This window comes from Tamandua tetradactyla, chromosome 5 (genome assembly GCF_023851605.1).
Source record: "Tamandua tetradactyla isolate mTamTet1 chromosome 5, mTamTet1.pri, whole genome shotgun sequence".
Taxonomy (NCBI): Eukaryota; Metazoa; Chordata; class Mammalia; order Pilosa; family Myrmecophagidae; genus Tamandua; species Tamandua tetradactyla.
In genome coordinates, this window is record NC_135331.1 from 81,767,473 (window position 1) to 81,787,572 (window position 20,100).

Consider the following 20,100-nt stretch of genomic DNA (forward strand, 5'->3'; position numbering starts at 1 on the left):
CCAAAAGTTACACTTTTATATGCTTTATAATTGGGAATTCCATGTAAACTTTTATTTGGACAAAAAGATTTTACTACATAAAATAACTCTAAAAGCATTGTTTCAGATCATCATATGTATGCTTTTTCATTTCACAGCACTGAAGAGGCTCAAACAGAAACAGTAACATAAATATAAAATGTTCTCAATTATTACTGTTTGTATTTTAAACTTAGTAGAAAGAGAGATTTGTTATAAAAAGGGTGAAAACCTTGAGCTGAAAATTATCATGAAATCCAAAACTTCAAATGTTTTGAGAACTAATTCTATGATACACAAACTAAGGCATTAAACATTTTTCTCTCTTAATTCCCAATCTGAAGCAAAATGAAATGATCCCACAATGAAGACTGTCCGTACCTGCACTGGTTCCATACTTCATGGTTCTTTGCTTCTAAGTCACCTCCTATAAAAAAATCCAAATGGAATTAAAGTAAAGCAAAATACAGAAGGTTGATCATGTTTTCTCCCAAATAATCAAAAAATTTTTAAACTTTCATGTCTGAAACCAACTCCAGGTTTGATTGTGGTTAAACCTTAGACTTACTAGTCAACTGATCCAGCAAGACTGTCTTTGTGGAAAGAAAACCATTCTAGAAATCAATAGTTATTGATTTTCTCCTTTGTTCTATGTGTCCTGGAACAAGTCAGCTTCCCAAGGCCTCAGACCACCATCACTCTCGCAGCTGGCACATGATCACACACCCAGAAATGATTAAAGAGCCACAGATCATCTAGTTCAGCTTCTCTTTTTTGATTACAACCCCCAAGAAAAAAATGTGTTTTACCTCACAGCACAGAGCATTTACAATTAGAATGCAAGTTTCACAAAGATTCATTCTGCATTTTGATATTTTATGTTCTAGTACATTTTATTAAAAAGCAAATTGTTGGGAGAGGGGCCAAGATGGCGGCTTAGTAAGGTGCGCACGTTTTAGTTCGTCCTCCAGAGCAACTACTAAATAACCAGAAACAGTACAGAACAGCTCCCGGAGTCACGACAGACCGGACACACAGCGTACCCCAGTCTGGACCAGCTGAACCGGCTGCGAGACTCCGCAACAGTGAGTTTCCTGAGCAGCGCACACTTACCCAAGCCACGGAGGCCAGCGGCCGGCGCCCCTCCCTCACAGGCGGCTTCTCGGACCGGCTGCGGGTCTTGGAAAAGCAAGTTCCCCAAGCCGCGGCGGCCGGCGACTGGCACCCCTCCCCCACGGGCAGCTTCCCGGAGGGAAAGGAAAGAGTCTCCAACAGTGGCAGGGACTGGGCCCAACCAAACACCAATAGTGGCATTAACAAACAAATTCTGACTGCTAGAAGTGGGCCCCCAGCTCAGGCGAAACTGATCAAGGCGGAAGTCACCTATTGGGCTGACTGAAAGGGAGGAAAGGGGATGAAGCGGAGCCTTCTGCGGCTGTTTCTGTGGAGGCTTCGTTGCATCTGGACTCGGCGCCAGGATTGCACAGGCTGCAACTGCCCCGGGCGCGGAAACAGGCTGCTTTCAGGGCTGTCTACCACCTGAAACTTCCCCACGGGAGGGGTGAAATGCAACTCAGGTGGAATCCCTCTCTCAAGGAATTCAGATCCCAGGGCTTCGCAATTTGAAGCCATTAAAACCAGCCTACAAGCTTTCCTCTGTCTCCACCACACCCCCAGCAGGGAGAGCCTTCCAAAATTAAAGGAGCCACAACATATTTTGCTGGTGGGACCTGCAGACAGACAAGTGCCACATACTGGGCAGGATAAGAAAGCAGTCTCCAGAATAAACTAATTAAGGTAATTAAATGTCCAGACGCCAGCAAAAAATAACAAATCACACCAGGAAAATTGAAGATATGGCCCAGTCAAAAGAACAAACCAATAGTTCAAATGAGATACAGGAGCTGAGACAACTAATTCTGAATATACGAACAGAAATGGAAAACCTCTTCAAAAACCAAATCAATAAATTGAGGGAAGACATGAAGAAGGCAAGGACTGAACAAAAAGAAGAAATGGAACATCTGAAAAAACAAATCACAGAACTTATGGGAATGAAAGATACAGTAGAAGAGATGAAAAAAACAATGGAAACCTACAATGGTAGATTTCAAGAGACAGAGGTTAAAATTAGTGAACCGGAGGAGGGAACATTTGAAATCCAAAAAGAAACAGAAACTATAGGAAAAAGAATGGGAAAATTTGAGCAGGGGCTCAGGGAATTGAATGATAATATGAAGGACACAAATATATGTGTTATGGGTGTCCCAGAAGGAGAAGGGAATGGAAAAGGAGGAGAAAAACTAATGGAAGAAATTATCACTGAAAATTTCCCAACTCTTATGAAAGACCTAAAACTACAGATCTAAGAAGTGCAGCGCATCCCAAAGAGAATAGATCCAAATAGGCGTTCTCCAAGACACTTACTAGTTAGAATGTCAGAGGTCAAAGAGAAAGAGAGGATCTTGAAAGCAGCAAGAGAAAAACAATCCATCACATACAAGGGAAATCCAATAAGAGTATGTGTAGATTTCTCAGCAGAAACCATGGAAGCTAGAAGACAGTGGGATGATATATTTAAATTACTAAAAGAGAAAAACTTCCAACCAAGAATTCTATATCCAGCAAAATTGTCCTTCAAAAATGAGGGAGAAATTAAAACATTTTCAGACAAAAAGTCACTGACAGAATTTGTGACCAAGAGACCAGCTCTGCAAGAAATACTAAAGGGAGCACTAGAGACAGATATGAAAAGACAGAAGAGAGAGGAGTGGAGAAGAGCGTAGAAAGAAGGAAAATTGGATATGATATATATAATACAAAAGGCAAACTGGTAGAGGAAAGTATTACCCAAAGAGTAATAACACTAAATGTTAATGGACTGAATTCCCCAATCAAAAGACACAGACTGGCAGAATGGATTTAAAAACAGGATCCTTCTATATGCTGTCTACAGGAAACACATCTTAGACCCAAAGATAAATATAGGTTGAAAGTGAAAGGTTGGGAAAAGATATTTCATGTAAATAACAACCAGAAAAGAGCAGGAGTAGCTATACTAATATCCAACAAATTAGACTTCAAATGTAAAACAGTTAAAAGAGACAAAGAAGGATACTATCTACTAATAAAAGGAACAATTCAACAAGAAGACATAACAATCATAAATATTTATGCACCGAACGAGAATGCCCCAAAATACGTGAGAATACATTGCAAATACTGAAAAGGGAAATAGACACATCTACCACAATAGTTGGAGACTTCAATTCACCACTCTCATCAATGGACAGAACATCTAGACAGAGGATCAATAAAGAAACAGAGAATTTGAATATTACAATAAATGAGCTAGACTGAACAGACATTTATAGGACATTACACCCCACAACAGCAGGATACACCTTTTTCTCAAGTGCTCATGGATCATTCTCAAAGATAGACCATATGCTGGGTCACAAAGCAAGTCTCAACAAATTTAAAAAGATTGAAATCATACACAACATTTTCTCAGATCATAAAGGAATGAAGTTGGAAACCAATAATAGGCAGAGTGCCAGAAAATTCACAAATATGTGGAAGCTCAACAACACATTCTTAAACAACCAGTGGGTCAAGGAAGAAATTACAAGAGAAATTAGTAAATATCTCGAGGTGAATGAAAATGAAAACACAACATATCAAAACCTATGGGACGCAGAAAAGGCAGTGCTTGAGGGAAATTTATTGCCTTAACTGCCTATATCAAAAAAGAAGAAAGGGCAAAAATTCGGGAATTAACTGTTCACTTGGAAGAACTGGAGAAAGAACAGCAAACTAATCCCAAAGCAAGCAAAAGGAAAGAAATAACAAAGATCAGAGCAGAAATAAATGAAATAGAGAACACGAAAACAATAGAGAAAATCAATAAGACCAGAAGTTGGTTCTATGAGAAAATCAATAAGATTGATGGGCCCTTAGTAAGACTGACAAAAAGAAGAAGAGAGAGGACACAAATAAATAGGATCAGAAATAGAAGAGGAGACATAACCACTGACCCCACAGAAATAAAGGAGGTAATAACAGGATACTATGAACAACTTTATGCTAATAAATACAGCAATTTAGATGAAATGGATGGGCTCCTGTAAAGACATGAACAACCAACCAACTTTGACTCAAGAAGAAATAGATGACCTCAACAAACCAATCACAAGTAAAGAAACTGAATCAGTCATTCAAAAGCTTCCCAAAAAGAAAAGTCCAGGACCAGACAGCTTCACATGTGAATTCTATCAAACATTCCAGAAAGAATTAGTACCAACTCTCCTCAAACTCTTCAAAAAAATCGAAGTGGAGGGAAAACTACCTAATTCATTCTATGAAGCCAACATCACCCTCATACCAAAACCAGGCAAAGATATTACAAAAAAAGAAAACTACAGACCAATCTCTCTAATGAATATAGATGCAAAAATCCTCAACAAAATTCTAGCAAATTGAATCCACCAACACATTAAAAGAGTTATACATCATGACCAAGTAGGATTCATCCCAGGTATGTAAGGATGGTTCAACAGAAGAAAATCAATTAATGTAATACACCATATCAACAAATCAAAGCAGAAAAATCACATGATCATCTCAATTGATGCAGAGAAGGCATTTGACAAGATTCAACATCCTTTCCTGTTGAAAACACTTCAAAGGATAGGAATACAAGGGAACTTCCTTAAAATAATAAAGGGAATATACGAAAAACCCACAGGTAATATCATCCTCAATGGGGAAAAATTGAAAACTTTCCCCCTAAGATCAGGAACAAGACAAGGATGTCCACTATCACCACTGTTATTCAACATTGTGTTGGAAGTTCTAGCCAGAGCAATTAGACAAGAAAAAGAAATACAAGGCATGAAAATTGGAAAGGAAGAAGTAAAACTCTCACTGTTTGCAGATGATATGATACTTTATGTCAAAAACCCTGAAAAATCCACAGCAAAACTACTATAGCTAATAAACGAGTACAGCAAAGTAGCAGGTTACAAGATCAACATTCAAAAATCTGTAGTGTTCCTATACACTAGCAATGAACAAGCTGAGGGGGAAATCAAGAAAAGAATTCCAGGTGGACCACGGTGGCTCAGCAGGTAAGCGTGCTTGCCTGCTGTGCCCGAGGACCTGGGTTCGATTCCCGGTGCCTGCCCATGTAAAAAAAAAAAAAAAAAAAAAGAAACGAATTCCATTTACAATTGCAACTAAAAGAATAAAATACTTAGGAACAAATTTAACTAAAGAGACAAATGACCTATACAAAGAAAACTACAAAAAACTGTTAAAAGAAATCACAGAAGACCTAAATAGATGGAAGGGCATACCGTGTTCATGGATTGGAAGACTAAATATAGTTAAGATGTCAGTTCTACCTAAATTGATTTACAGATTCAATGCAATACCAATCAAAATTCCAACAACTTATTTTTCAGAAATAGAAAAACCAATAAGCAAATTTATCTCAAAGGGCAGGGTGCCCCGAATTGCTAAAAGTATCTTGAGGAAAAAAAATGAAGCTGTATGTCTCATGCTGCCTGACTTTAAGGCATATTATGAAGCCACAGTGGGCAAAACAGCATGGTACTGGCATAAAGATAGATATATCGACCAATGGAATCAAATAGAGTGCTCAGATATAGACCCTCTCATCTAAGGACACTTGATCTTTGATAAGGCAGTCAAGCCAACTCACCTGGGACAGAACAGTCTCTTCAATAAATGGTGCCTAGAGAACTGGATATCCATATGCAAAAGAATGAAAGAGGACCCGTATCTCACACCCTGTACAAAAGTTAACTCAAAATGGATCAAAGATCTAAACATTAGGTCTAAGACCATAAAACAGTTAGAGGAAAATGTAGGGAGATATCTTATGAAGCTTATAACTGGAGGCAGTTTTATGGACCTTACACCTAAAGCAAGAGCACTGATGAAAGAAAAAAATAAATGGGAGCTCCTCAAAATTAAACACTTTTGTGCATCAAAGAACTTACTTCATCAAGAAAGTAAAAAGACAGCCTACACAATGGGAGATAATATTTGGAAATGACATATCAGATAAAGGTCTAGTATCCAGAATTTATAAAGAGATTGTTCAACTCAACAACAAAAAGACAGCCAACCCAATTACAAAATGGGAAAAAGACTTGAACAGACACCTCTCAAAGAGGAAATACAAATGGCCAAAAGGCACATGAAGAGATGCTCAATGTCCCTGGTCATTAGAGAAATGCAAATGAAAACCACAATGAGATATCATCTCACACCCACCAGAATGGCCATTATCAACAAAACAGAAAATGACAAGTGCTGGAGAGGACGTGGAGAAAGAGGCTCACTTATCCACTGTTGGTGGGAATGTCGAATGGTGCAAACATTGTGGAAGGCAGTTTGGCGGTTCCTCAAAAAGCTGAATATAGAATTGCCATACGACCCAGCAATACCACTGCTAAGTATCTACTCAGAGGACTTAAGGGCAAAGACACAAACGGACATTTGCACACTAATGTTTATAGCAGCATTATTTACAATTGCAAAGAGATGGAAACAGCCAAAATGTCCATCAACAGACGAGTGGCTAAACAAACTGTGGTATATACATACGATGGAATATTATGCAGCGTTAAGACAGAATAAACTTATGAAGCATGAAATAACATGGATGGACCTAGAGAACATTATGCTGAGTGAGACTAGCCAAAAACTAAAGGACAAATACTGTATGGTCTCACTGATATGAACTGACATTAGTGAACAAACTTGGAATATGTCATTGGTAACAGAGACCATCAGGAGATAGAAATAGGGTAAGATAAGGGGTAATTGGAGCTGAAGGGATACAGACTGTGCAACAGGACTAGATACAAAAACTCTAATGGACAGCACAATACTACTTAATTGTAATGTAATTATGTTAAAACATTGAATGAAGCTGCATGTGAGGTATAGGTTTTTTTTCTTTTTCTTTCTTTTTTTCCTCTCTATTATCGTTTTATTCCTTATTCTGTTATGTTTTTATTTCTTTTTCTAAATTGATGCAAATGTACTAAGAAATGATGAATATGCAACTATGTGATGATATTAAGAATTACTGATTGTATATGTAGAATGGAATGATTTCTAAATGTTTTGCTAGTTAATTTTTTTTAATTAATAAAAAAAGCAAATTGTCAAACTCATTTGATAAAAACTGATCTTACATCTTAGGCTTCAGTGTCCTCACATAACAGGACAGGAGATTGGAAGAAGTGATATTGAAGACATCTCTGGCTGTAAAGTCTACAGTTCTACTCCAACTCCTTATCCTCATAAGAAATGGAGAAAAGGGAGCCCACATGTCTTGTCTGGGGCGGGGGGTGGGCCCCTCCACCCGCGTTCCTGCTGGTGCATGGATGAGAAAGGAATGCCGCATACGGCCCACCACCGCTGGTGGGGATCCTGGCCCATTCACCATTGCCTGGAAGCTCGGCGCTCTGCGCCTGGCCGCCTCCTCTGCAGAGCCTACCTAGAGGAGCAGGACCCACGCAGAGGAGCCCAGGGTGCCCCGGACAGGAGACAGAAAGTGGCCATGACCCTGCTGGGCACCGAGCAGAGGTACATAGAGTCACGCTGTGCACGCACCTCATGAGCAGCAGGGGAACCGCCTGCCGTCCAACCCTCGCCAGCCGCGCACCTTTTTTTTTTTTTTTTTAACATGGGCAGGCACCAGGAATCGAACCTGGGCCCTCTGGCATCGAAGGCAAGCATTCCTGCCTCCTGAGCCACCGTGGCCCGCCCCAGCCACGCACCTTCCACTGGGCCCAAGCGAGGGAGTGCCATGAGCAGTCCCCGGGGCCAGATGTCTAGGCAAACATTTATTTCACCCAGGCTCAGTGTGGAGGGCCAGGAGCAATCAATCAGGCCCAAGCAGGGAAAATCCCTACAACATTGGGGCAGAATATTCCCAAGAATTAAACAATAACCAATGTTAGGGAACTGAGGCAAAAGGATGTGTTTTGGCAACAGCTAACGACATTCTTCTGCTTCTATGATCATGCTTGCTTGCTAGCAACTATAAAACCACAACACGATTTTAGCCTTTATAAGCACACCTTAAAAACCTCTGGGGGCTGCTCTCTAAATCTTCCTTCTTGGAGGTTTCTGAGGCAATTGCCAGCTGGCTAATAAAGACTCCCAATTGGCTTGCAGTTTTGAATTGTGTGGTCTCTCTTTCGGTGTGCCCCCACATTTGGAGGCCCCAGTGAGATCGTCCCTAACGGGACATCTGGTGACCACAGGTTTCTGGGGATTGTCCCTGGAACTGAGGTCCAGCCTAGGGGAAGGCCTTGGAGAGACGTTCCTCTGCCCCAGGCAAGGACCAGGAACCTGGCCGGTTCTAAAGGACCCTCCAAAATTATACAAAATCTGGTGGAGTCATCTGTTTCTGGAAACCTCACCAGTGAGTACAGGTCTGTTATTGGATCCAGTGGGGACCTCTGGATGCAGCATTACTTCCAAGGTCCAGTCCCGGAGCAAGATGCTGCTCGGGATTCCGGTTAGGAATCAGTGAGGGATAATGCTTTGTTTGTCTTGGTTCATTTTGTGCCTCCTCTCAATTGTTGTACTCATTACACTCTGTGTTGTTCTTGTCATAATTGCCATGGGTCAGTCAAGTTCATCTGTCTGTACTCCCCTTCAATGTTTTTTGAAACATTTCCAGTAATTTCAGCGGAAGGCCGGAGACTATGGAGCCCCTGTCAGTGCCTTCGACTTGGAAAAATTCTGTTCACGGGAGTGGCCAACTTTTGGTTCTGGGTGGCCTCCTGAGGGAACCACAGACCCATCTATAGCTTATAAAGTTCAAAGGACGATTTTTGGTGATCCAGGCCACCCTGACCAAATTCCCTATATACTAATTTGGATTGAAATTTTTACAGAAAAACCCAAATGGTTACGGTCTTGCCTGGAGTCCCAAAAAAGAAAGACACCTCCCCACCCCCCGAGCCAAAATGGCCCTCTTAATAAAAACCTCTCAAAAAGAAAAAAACTAATAGGATCCCAGTATTGACAGGACCACCGGAGGATCTGCTCTTGATGGACACTCCCCCATACCCAACAGCCCCTCCGTCCCCTCTAAGGCCAGAGGAGAGAAATGGCCAAGAGGCGGCAACTGCCCCTCTAACAGCCGGGAGGTGACCTTCAGTACCCCCCATACCTTCAGTACCCCCCATACCGGAGTTCCAATTTTACCTTGAGACAGGGTGGCCCTGCCCTGAGGTATGACCACCCACCTTTCATGGTCTATGTCCCCTTTTTCCTCTAGCAATCTGCATAATTGGAAAACCCAGGATCCCTCTTTCTCTAAAAAGCCCAAAGGGCTCATCTCCCTCTTGAAGACTATCTTTTTTACCCACCAGCCCACCTGGGATGACTGCCAACAGCTCCTCCAGGCCCTTTTCACCTCCGAGGAATGACAGAGAGTAAGGAGATGAAGTTAATTCTTGGACCTGATGGAAAACCTACTACTGAATCAACCCGATTAGAGGCTGTGTTCCCCTCCACCTGTCCCAGATGGGACCCCAAAACTGATAGAGGTAAGGAGACTCTTCATCGGTATCGCCAGACTCTGCTCCGGGGGATACGAGTGGCGGCCAAGAAGGCGACCAACTTATCTCCAGTAAGCGAAACCCTACAAAAGCCGGACGAATCTCCAGCCACTTTCCTTGAGTGCCTCCTTGAGGCATACCGCTTGTACACCCCTATAGATCCAGAGGCATCCGACAATAGGCAAGCTGTAAGTACAGCATTTGTCACCCAGTCAGCTCCAGATATAAGAAAAAAGTTACAGAAATTAGAAGGATTTGAGAGTATAGTGCTGTCCGAACTGATAGAGACTGCCCAAAAGACTTTTAACAACAGAGATAATCCCGGGACCACGCAGTCCAAAAAAATAGCCAAAATTTTAGTATCTGCAATGGCTGAACAGGAAAAACAAAAAAGTGGACAAGAAACCATTGAGAAAAGAAAGGGAGACCAAGGAAAAAGGTTGGGCCTAGGTGCAAATCAATGCGCCTGCTGCAAAGAGAACAGACACTGGAAAAATGAATGCCCTAAAAGAGGACTTAAAGGACTGAAACCGGCCCCTGTTCCGGTTGAAGAGGTGAATTGATGGGCCAGGGCTCCATTCTGTTGAGCCCCCGGGAACCCAAGGTCACATTAGAAATCGGGGGCAAGTCTATAAAACTTCGTGTGGCTACTGGGGCAAACTTTTCTATACTCCAGCAAGCAGAAGGGCCCATATCTAAGGAAAAAAATCCCCATACAGGGAGCAACAGGAAAGACAAAGTCTTACCTATGGACTAAGACTAGAATCACTAACCTTGGGGAAGGAACTGTCACCCACTTGTTTCTTGTAATGCCAGAGTGTCCATGCCCCCTTTTGGGGAGAGAACTGCTCCAGAAATTACAAGCCACCATCTCTTTCAAAAACGATTCGGTTGAGCTCTCCTTCAATACAACCCCCTCGGCAGTCCTCCTCACTTGCCCCTTATCCGAAGAGTATTTACTTACTGGAGAGGTGGTGCTGCCAGCCCCAGGACCATATTTGTGGAAATTTAAATAAAAAATACCAGGCGTATGGGCAGAAACTAACCTACCAGAATTAGCTGCCCAAAGGCCCCCCCATTGTTGCTCAGCTGACTAGCACCACCACCCCAATCAGAGTCCAACAATACCCAATAAGCTTAAAGGCTAAAAGAGGTATTGCAGTCCATTGCAAAACTCCCGGAGGCAGGTATTTTAGTCCCCTGCCATTCGGCCTGGAACACCCCCCTTCTCCCAGTCCAAAAACCCGGGACCAACAATTTCCGGCCAGTGCAAGATGTCCGAGAAGTAAACAAAAGAATTGAAACCATTCACCCCACTGTGCCTAACCCATATACACTCTTGAGCCTGTTACTTCCCAGCCAGCAGGTCTACACTGTTCTGGACTTAAAGGATGCCTTCTTTTCGCTTCCCCTGGCCGCGGTAATCAACCCATCTTTGCTTTTGAATGGACTGACCCAGAGGGGGGTTCTCTGGACAACTAACCTGGATTCAGTTGCCGCAGGGTTTCAAATATTCTCCCACCCTGTTCGATGAGGCCTTAAGCCAGGATCTGGCTTGTTTTAGACAAGTGCATCCAGAGATAACCCTCCTACAATATGTGGATGACCTCTTACTGGCAGCTAATAATCTGTCAAACTGCAAAAAGGCAACTGAAAACTTCTTACAGGAACTAGCCCAGTTGGGCTATTGGGTCTAGCCAAAAAGGCCCAACTCTGCACCAGTTCAGCAACATACTAAGGGCATGAATTAGAAGGGGGAAAAAGAGCTCTGTCTTCTAATGGGATTAAAGCTATCCTAAAAATACTCCAACCAAAAACAAAAAGGCAGGTACGGGAGTTTTCAGGAGCAGTTCGATATTGCTGGCTCTGGATTCCTGGGTTTGCGAAATAACAAAACCCCTGTACACTAGCACGGGGGAAAGGAGGAAGCTCTAACCTGGACCAAGGCTGAGCAAAAAGATTTTAAAACACTGAAACAGGCGTTTGTGAGCGCCCTTGCCTTAACCTTGCCTGACCTGTCCAAACCTTTTCAACTACATGTCGCTGAAACCCAAGGAATAGCAAAAGGAGTCCTCACTCAAATGCTAGGACCATGGAAAAGGTCAGCTGCCTACCTGTCTAAAAGACTAGACTATGTAGTGGCCGAGTGGCCAAGCTGCCTCTGAGCCATTGCTGCCACTGCCATTTTGGTAAAAGAAGCATCTAAATTAACTCTGGGGCAGGACTTACACATAGTGGCCCCACATTCAGTAGAAACATTACTAAGGAGTCCGCCCGAGAGATGGCTCTCAAATGCCCGGATAACCCAGTATCAGGTATTGCTACTGGATCCCCCAAGAATCTGCTTCCTAAAAACTTAACCCCACCACCTTCCTTCCGGATGATAACCCGTCTAAGCCCATCCATGACTGTCGCGAGATCTTGGAATCTTTCACGAACATGAGGGCTGACCTCACTGACAACTCCTGGGCAAATCCTGATGAAGAATTATTTACAGATGGAAGCAGTTACATCTCAGAGGGAATCAGGCATGCAGGGGCAGTGGTGGTAACTGTGGACTGGGTCATCTGGGCTCAGGCCCTAGGACATGGGACTTCTGCCCAGATGGCCAAACTAATAGCTCTGACCCAGGCTCTAAGGTTGGGAAAAGGAAAGGTTGTCAACATCTACACGGACAGCAGATACGCCTTCACAACTGCGCACGTCCATGGGGCACTATATCAGGAGTGGGGACTTTTGACATCGGGAGGAAAGGAAATAAAAAATAAACCAGAAATACTCGCCTTGCTAGAGGCTATCTGGTTGACAAAAAGGACAGCCGTTACACATTGCAAAGGACATCAGACTGCCAAAACTCAAACTGCCAGAGGAAATGCCCTGGCTGACAAAACTGCAAAAGAGGTTGCCCCAAAACCAGTGGGGATGCTGCAGATACTTCCTGTTTACCGCGGTGAGTGCTGCCGAGCCCTCCAAAATATTCCAGGGAAGAAATTCAACTGGGAGAAACTCTGGGCACTAGAACAGATCCAGATGGTTGGAAAATTCTTCTGGATGGGATAATCTTAGTGCCAGAGCACCTGGGGCACAATTTGGTTGCCCAGGTTCACCAAAGTACACACCTGGGCAGTACGAAACTAAGTGAACTCTTACAGAAAGATTACTACATTCCTCGATTGCGATAACAAGCCTGGCAGGTATCTTCCAGATGCCACATCTGTGCCCAGGTAAACTCCGGCTGAGGGACAGAAATGCCCAAGGAACCAAGCTGAGGGGACAAGCCCCAGGGGAACAGTGGGAAATAGACTTCACAGAAATATTACCTGGTCCATATGGATACAAATACCTGTTAGTCTTCATCGACACCTTTTCCAAATGAACTGAGGCATTTCCTACCAGAACCGAGACAGCACAAATAGTAACAGAAGAACTAGATTCTGAAATTGTCCCCCGATTTGGCCTCCCGACTGCAATGGGGTCTGACAACGGGCTGGCGTTCATCGCCGAAGTTACCCAATTTTTAGCAAAAATATTAAATATCAAATGGAAATTACCTTGTATTCATAGGCCACAGAGTTCAGGGCAAGTTGAAAGAATGAATAGAACAACAAAGGAAACTTTAAATAAACTAAAGCTCAAGACTGGCGAAAACTGGTGAGTCTCCTTAAATTTGCCCTCCTAAAAACGAGATGTACTCCATATGTTAAGGGAATTACCCCATATGAAATCATGTTTGGATGACCACCTCCACTAATCCCTAAATTGAGGGAAGAAAAAATAGCTGAATTAAACAACCATTCTCTTCTAAAATCATTACAGGCCCTGCAATCTACCACCCAGCAAACTCGGGAACTGGTGAGGGCAGCCCATCCGGGACCAACACATCCTGCCCCTAAAACAGATCTATTTCAGGTGCAGCCTGGAGACCTAGTCTGGATAAAAAAACTTCAGCCAGCCACCTTGGAGGCCCAGTGGATGGGACCCCTGCCAGTGATCCTCTCAAATCCAATGGCAGTGAAAGTTGCGGGAAAACAGCACTGGATTCATCACACCCAGATAAAAAAGGCCGCCCCAGACCAGATCCCTGAAAAATAGACCATCCAGCAAACCAAGGATCCACTAAAGATAAGACTTTCCAGAAATCTCTCTGGGTCCTCTTAACATCCCTGGTGGGGGTCACGGTAAAAAACGCTCACCAGGTTATAAACTATACCCAGGAACTCGCTAAAACAGTGGATGGAGTACTGGTGGCTACAACCACCACTCCCTCCCAACCAACCCTCCACTTTGATCTCTACCAACTGTTTAGACACCTAGGGAAAGGGAGTTATGGTAACATGATCAGATACAGGTGTGCTAGCCCCCACCAAGAAAAAGGCTTATGGCATACCCAACACTATGCCTGTACTGCGGAGGGAAATTTAAACTGCCAAGGGAAAGTCAATATTACTGTGTCAACTGCGGTCTGAAACAATCACAGAATGGACTAACAAAGACCCGTTCATAACTTTAACAAGGGCACCAGCCCATAACCCCAACAGTTGCACCTGAGGCGCCTGTAACCCAATGATTATTACTATCCCTTCCTGGCATAGCTAAACCTGGGCGAGTGGAAAAACTTGGGGATTGAGATTATATGCCTCGGGTTACAACCCAGGCACCATTTTCACAATTCAAAGGTTCCTTCCCCATAAAGCGGACAATCCCATAGGACCTACTCAAGCTCTCAACCCTGGCATAAAACTGGCACAGCCCCCCAGACTCAGGGTCCCGCCTCTGGTAGGCTCGAGCTCAAAAGCCTATGCTACCCCAAACTCCCAAATAAATTCTTCTCCCTCCCCTAAAAACCCCCTGCTCGACATGTGAAATTCAGTTTTCCAGTTCATAAATCAAACCAGTCCACTTATTACTGAAGACTGTTGGCTTTGCTTAAACCCTGAACCCCCTTATTACATAGGAATAGGAGCTAATATCTCCCTAGGCCTCGCAGATACCCATATCAGAAACCTCTCAGTTCAAGCAGGTGCAAGGCCAACACCTATGCAGGTGGGGACAGGAACCGAAACTCACCCTAGGAGCTCTCCAAGGGCAGGGAACCTGTATTCATTCTGCGAATTTTAATCTAGCCAAATCCCCCTATAGTGACTCCTGCGGTCTCACCATTTCGCTAAAGGACATTTTAACTTCAACCCCGCATGGATGGGACCACCTCCTTGTAGCCCCTGACGGTATTTGGTTTGCCTGCACATCCAGTATTACCCCCTGTATAACTCCCCTAATAATTGCAATCGAGAAGGAGTTTTGTATTTTAGTTCATATTATCCCCCAAGTATATTATTATTCTGGAGAAGGAAGTAGGGAACATTCAGAAATCACTTACCGGGCCAAGTGAGCCCTAATCTTAGTGGCCCTCCTTGTCGGACTAGGCATCGCAGGATCAACTGCAGTCGGAACTTCATCCCTTATCATGGGGGACCAAAATTTTAAAACTCTTAACAAACAAGTTGATCTGGATCTTAGTAAATTAGAAAGCGCTGTCAGTCATTTGGAAAACTCCCTAAATTCACTGGCCGAGGTTGTCCTCCAAAACCGAAGAGGCTTAGACCTATTTCTGAAACAAGGGGGGTTATGCGTGGCCCTCGGAGAAACGTGCCACTCCTATGCCAATCATTCTGGAATAATTAGAAATAGTCTATCCCTAGTCCGTAGCAGGTTACGAGAGCGGGAAGAATGCCGAAAAACTGAAACCAACTGGTATGAAAACTTATTTTCCTGGTCCCCATGGCTAACCACGCTCTTGTCCGCTGTAGCAGGGCCCCTAATTCTCACATTATTAGGCTTAATGTTTGGACCCTGTGTAACCAACTGTCTAACCTCATACATGCAAAGAAAAATACAAATCGTTAAATTATTAGTCCTTGGAACCCAATATCAGCAGATCTATAATCAAAATAAAGAAATAATGATTTGATTCTCTCATAAAACCAGTGGGGAATGTGGATGGCCAGGGGCATTCAATCAGGCCCAATCAGGGAAAGTCCCACACCATTGGGGTGGAATGGTCCCAAGAATTAAACAATAACCAATGTTAGGGAACTGAGGGAACAGGATGTGTTTTGGCAACAGCAAACGGCATTCTTCCGCTTCTATGCTCAGGCTTGCTTGCTAGCAACTGCAAAACCACATGATTTTAGCCTTTATAAACACACCTTAAAAACCTCTGGGGGCTGCTCCCTAAATCTTCCTTCTTGGAGGTTTCTGAGGCAGTCGCCAGCTGGCTAATAAAGACTCTCAATTGGTTTGCAGTTTTGAATTGTGTGGTCTCTCTTTCGGTGCGCCCCACAACACTGAGAATTTCCTCAACACCAGAGGTGCTGTGTGGGGCTCTGGAGGCGAGTTTCTGGGCAACAGTGCATCGGAGTAGAAAGCCGGCGCTGTCCAGCTGATATCAAGCCCACAGGGCCGCCAGGGGTGGGCAGACTTCACTGGTAGAATTCCCGTGGCCATGTGCTCCCAGCCCACACACTCGCCCCCCCCCCCAAAAAAAAGAAATTGAAAGAAAGAAAAATCAACATATGCTGCTGTCAGAATGGGATACTGACATGGAAAAAGACTGATACATGACCCCCATCCAACAGCATAAAAGGGGGAAAAAAAGAGAGAGATCATATAGAAGACAGCACGTGGTACCCTTCTGGCTGAGGCTGACCATCCACTCCCATATGGCACCATGGAATGTCCAGCACTTGCTGTGCATCAGTCAGGTGTGTGGCATGGCATGGGCAGCAGCACCCCCAGCGCTGCTGGAGCTCCAGGCCCACGTAGAGGCCCCTAAGGCATTTCTGATGCGGTCGGGGCAAGGCAGCCGGCTCCCCTCCCCGTTCCCGGATGCCTGTGTATGGTTGCCAGCACAACTCCAGTAGCCTATGCATGGCCGCAAGTACACACTGCTCTGCAAGCTGCTGCTGGAAGACACGGCCATCATCCACGGAACATCCCAAGCCACTAGGCGGGACACAGCCCAGACGCCACTGGCCACTTGGGTGAGGACCTGACAGCCCTGGGTCAGACGGGTAAGCCCTGGGAGAGCCCCAGCTTCCGTGCGGCAGTAATCGGGTGCTGTGCTGTGCAACTCGCAGTCAGGGCCACTGACACCTTTGTCGGAGTTCCCCAACCCTGACGCCAGCCTCGGCCTGGAGCAATCTTCCCTGAAGCCAAGAGTGTAGGAGACAAAGGGTTAAAACAAGACCTGCAGAATTTGTTGGGAGCAGCTGGCATCCCTGGGTGGGCAAGAAACTGAGGAGATTGTTATCTGCTTTGTTTGGAACAGTCTGGGAGGAAGAGAATGCTTATCTACCCCCAAATGGTTACTGTTAAGTATGAAGAAAGTTAAGTACTTTGTTTCCTCAAAAAATGCAAGCATGTCTTTTGTTACCCTGCAGTATATAAGCAGGATCTGGTTCAGAATAAAGTTGTCTGTTAAGGTTAAGCTTCAGACCCCCTGATCCCGTCTGTTTGTCTCTTTCTTTCTCGTCATTCCTTAATATCCTTTGAGCTCCGTTTCATAGGAAGCAACAAAGAGAACGCAGGCCAAGCCTGGGCCTTGCTGGTTCTCTCTTCCCAGGACCTCCAGGCAATGGGCAGTGCCTTGCAGCTGTCTGTGTCTTCAGGAGCCATTAGTTCTAGGACTGCAGTCCCAGACAGGCAGGAGAGGGATCAAACCTTCCACAGTGAAGTACACACCTGAACAGCAGCTATGGCTCCGTGGGGACTCCCTGGCAGGGAGGGGATTCCACGAATAGGGGTGGGTGAGGGTATGGGCCCTATCATGGGTGTGGGTGGTGGAGATATCGTCCCCACTCCCCCACGCCGCCAGCCCTAGCTGGCCTGGGTCAGGGGGACCCGGAGGATTTCTAGGGACCTCCAAGTCCAGCTCCCTTCGAGGCCAGTGACAAGCAGGACATACCCACAGCCACCTTATTCTAGTGTAGCTGGGATCAGGCCCCTCCCTGGAGAATCCCTGAAGGACAGGGGAGGAAGGGAAATGGCGCAGGGGCAGGTCAGTGGTGAAGGGGATGCTGAGCATGGTCTGTTTCCCCCTGCCTGTGCCCTGGCCTGTCTATGCATCTATCTCTAGCACAGCAGCCACCAGAGCTGCTTAGACCCTGAGTTCCTGAGCACCAGCCCATCAGGCAGGCAGCACTGGCATGCAGGTGGGTGCATGTGTCAGGTGGGTGCATGTCCAAACTCAGCATGCATTCACGGAGCTTTGTTTTTGTGTACAACATTGCACACATATTTTGAACACTGAAGAAAAGGAACTTAGCAAAATATCAACCAAACGCAGTTGTGCACCTTCTTTCCATACTGATTCAAACAAGTCAACCTGAAACAAGTAGAGAAAGTTTAACAATGACTGGATATTTTATGATCTTAAGGATCTAAAGATAATCTTTTAGGTTGATAATGTTAATGAGCTATTTTTAAATGCCCTCATCTTTTAGAGATACATACTTCAATATTTAGGTACCAAATTATATCTTGCATTTGTTTCAAAATATTTCACTCAAAGGAGCACGAGTGGATAAGGATATGGCTAAACCAGTTACACCATGTATTAATAATTATGGCTGCTAGACAATAAGTACACAAATTCATTATATTTCCTACTTCTGTTTAAAATTTTCTATAAAGTAAAAATAAAAATTTCTATAGTAAGATATTAGTAAAAGTCTGTTGGCTGTTTCAAAAGACACCCCTGCCAATACTGAAGAACGCTTTTACCTCTAAGGTAAACAACCTTAATTCTTTCAAAAACAGTGTTTAGGGACTTTTTTTTCTTGAGCTTGGTTCCTCTTTCCTCCTTTTAGCGTAGTGTACTGAATAAGTAGTTTTGAAGTCCCGGAAACTCCAAACACATCTAGCCCAAACAGCAACCAAACACTGCCCAGCATGAACATGGTGTGCACAGGAGAGCACAAACATACCGTCTTAAGTATTCTGAAAGGCTGAGGCTGCAAAGGCTATGTTTATGGGTTGATTAATATGCGCCAGATTCTATTTAAACCTCCTTACATGAATCAATGCATTAAATTCTCATAATCCAAAGTGCTAGAGTTATCTCCATTTTACAGGTGACGAAACTGAGGACACAGATACTACGTAACTTGCCCAAGGTCACGTACCTGGTAGGTAGCAAAGCTGAGGCTCGAGCCTTCTGACTGCAAACTCCCCGCCACTTAGCGCTAAACTATATTTGTAATTTCAGAAAGATAAGGATGGCAATAAGGATGGACCAAACAAAGGAAGACAAACCTGAGAGCTCGAAGCCGGTAGCTCTTCAGCTGCCAAAGTCACTGTTACCAAAGCTTAGACCTCAAAATTTTAAACTGATCTGGATTTGGCTAGCTACAGAGTGTCACCTGGCAGCTCTGCTCAAACTCTTCCACTCTGTGCAGGGTAGATTTGCTTTCGCTGACTAGATTCCTTCCAAGCGTGAGAAGGCGCCGCAAGGGCCACTCACTGCACTGGACACCTCGCGGATGCAGCCGAAATGAAGAGGCCTGGAGCGCCCCATGCCCCATTCCTCACACTTGTTAACCCCGGGTAGATAGATGATCGAGCTCCCCACCCCCTACCCGCGCTGGGGACAGAACGCCAGGCCGCGCGTCCTTCCTCGGGGGAACTGCGGGGCGGACCTGGGGAATGGGCGGAGCGGACGTGGAGAAGGGGCGGAGCGGACGTGGGGAAGGGGCGGCGCAGGCAGCGAGAGGGCGTCTCCCTCCCGGGGCGGCCTGGGTTCCCGCCCCCGCCGGGACCCTCGGCCCCTTGGCATCGGCCACTAAGTTCCCCGCTACCTTGGCGCGGCTGCAAGCTCCGGGCGCGGCCGCAGGGTCCTCTCGGCCGCCAGCAGCAGCTGCAACACCGCGTCTTAATCCCGCGCTGGCCCGCTCCCTTGAAAGCAGCTGCTGCGTCCCGCACGCACAACGCCTCTCCTTGGGCAGCAAGTCTCTTATCCTCTGCCGGCCACCGTCCGGTGGAGAGATGCAACCAGCCAATGTAAATGCCGGTTCGGGGGGCGTGTCCGCTGAAGCCTATCAAAGAAAGGAGCAGGGTGCGAGGGCGTCGATTGGTCAGCAGGGCCTCGAGCGCAACTTCCCACATCCTGGTTACCCAGGACAGCGCCCGCGGGAGGCTCTGATTGGTCCAGCGACCCCTGACTGTCCACGTGACAGTCCACGTGGCCCCTACGCTATGTCTGTTACAGGGCAAGAAGCTTTCCCCCCCGCCCCCGCCCTCGCCCCTTATTGCGACCCGGAAGAGTGGGAAAGAGGAAGATGTGCAATGGGCAGGGAAAGCAAGATACAGAATTCTTTAGTGTTCTCAAGAATGGAGAAAAAAATCTAAGGAAAATGTTTTAATTCCTCCTGTAGAGGAGTGTTTTATTGGCTTGGGAAAAGTGATATGT

At 45.2% G+C, this 20,100-nt stretch overlaps 1 protein-coding gene across 3 annotated transcripts in view; it reads right to left on the reverse strand.

Annotated features, from left to right (window-relative positions):
- MCCC1 (methylcrotonyl-CoA carboxylase subunit 1) overlaps positions 1-19,767 on the reverse strand; it is a 91,628-nt gene extending 71,861 nt beyond the window's left edge. The window contains exons 1-2 of one of the 3 annotated variants that reach the window (XM_077161157.1): positions 19,490-19,767; positions 400-445 (exon numbers count right to left, since the gene is read on the reverse strand). In XM_077161157.1, coding sequence (XP_077017272.1) covers positions 400-421 — 22 coding nt within the window. In that variant the 5' untranslated portion in view covers positions 422-445; positions 19,490-19,767. Of the gene's footprint in view, positions 1-399; positions 446-18,817; positions 18,838-18,947; positions 19,341-19,489 lie in introns of those variants that run through there. The other 2 variants (XM_077161158.1, XM_077161159.1) reach the window with 2 other exon arrangements.
- Positions 19,768-20,100: the final 333 nt, after the last annotated feature.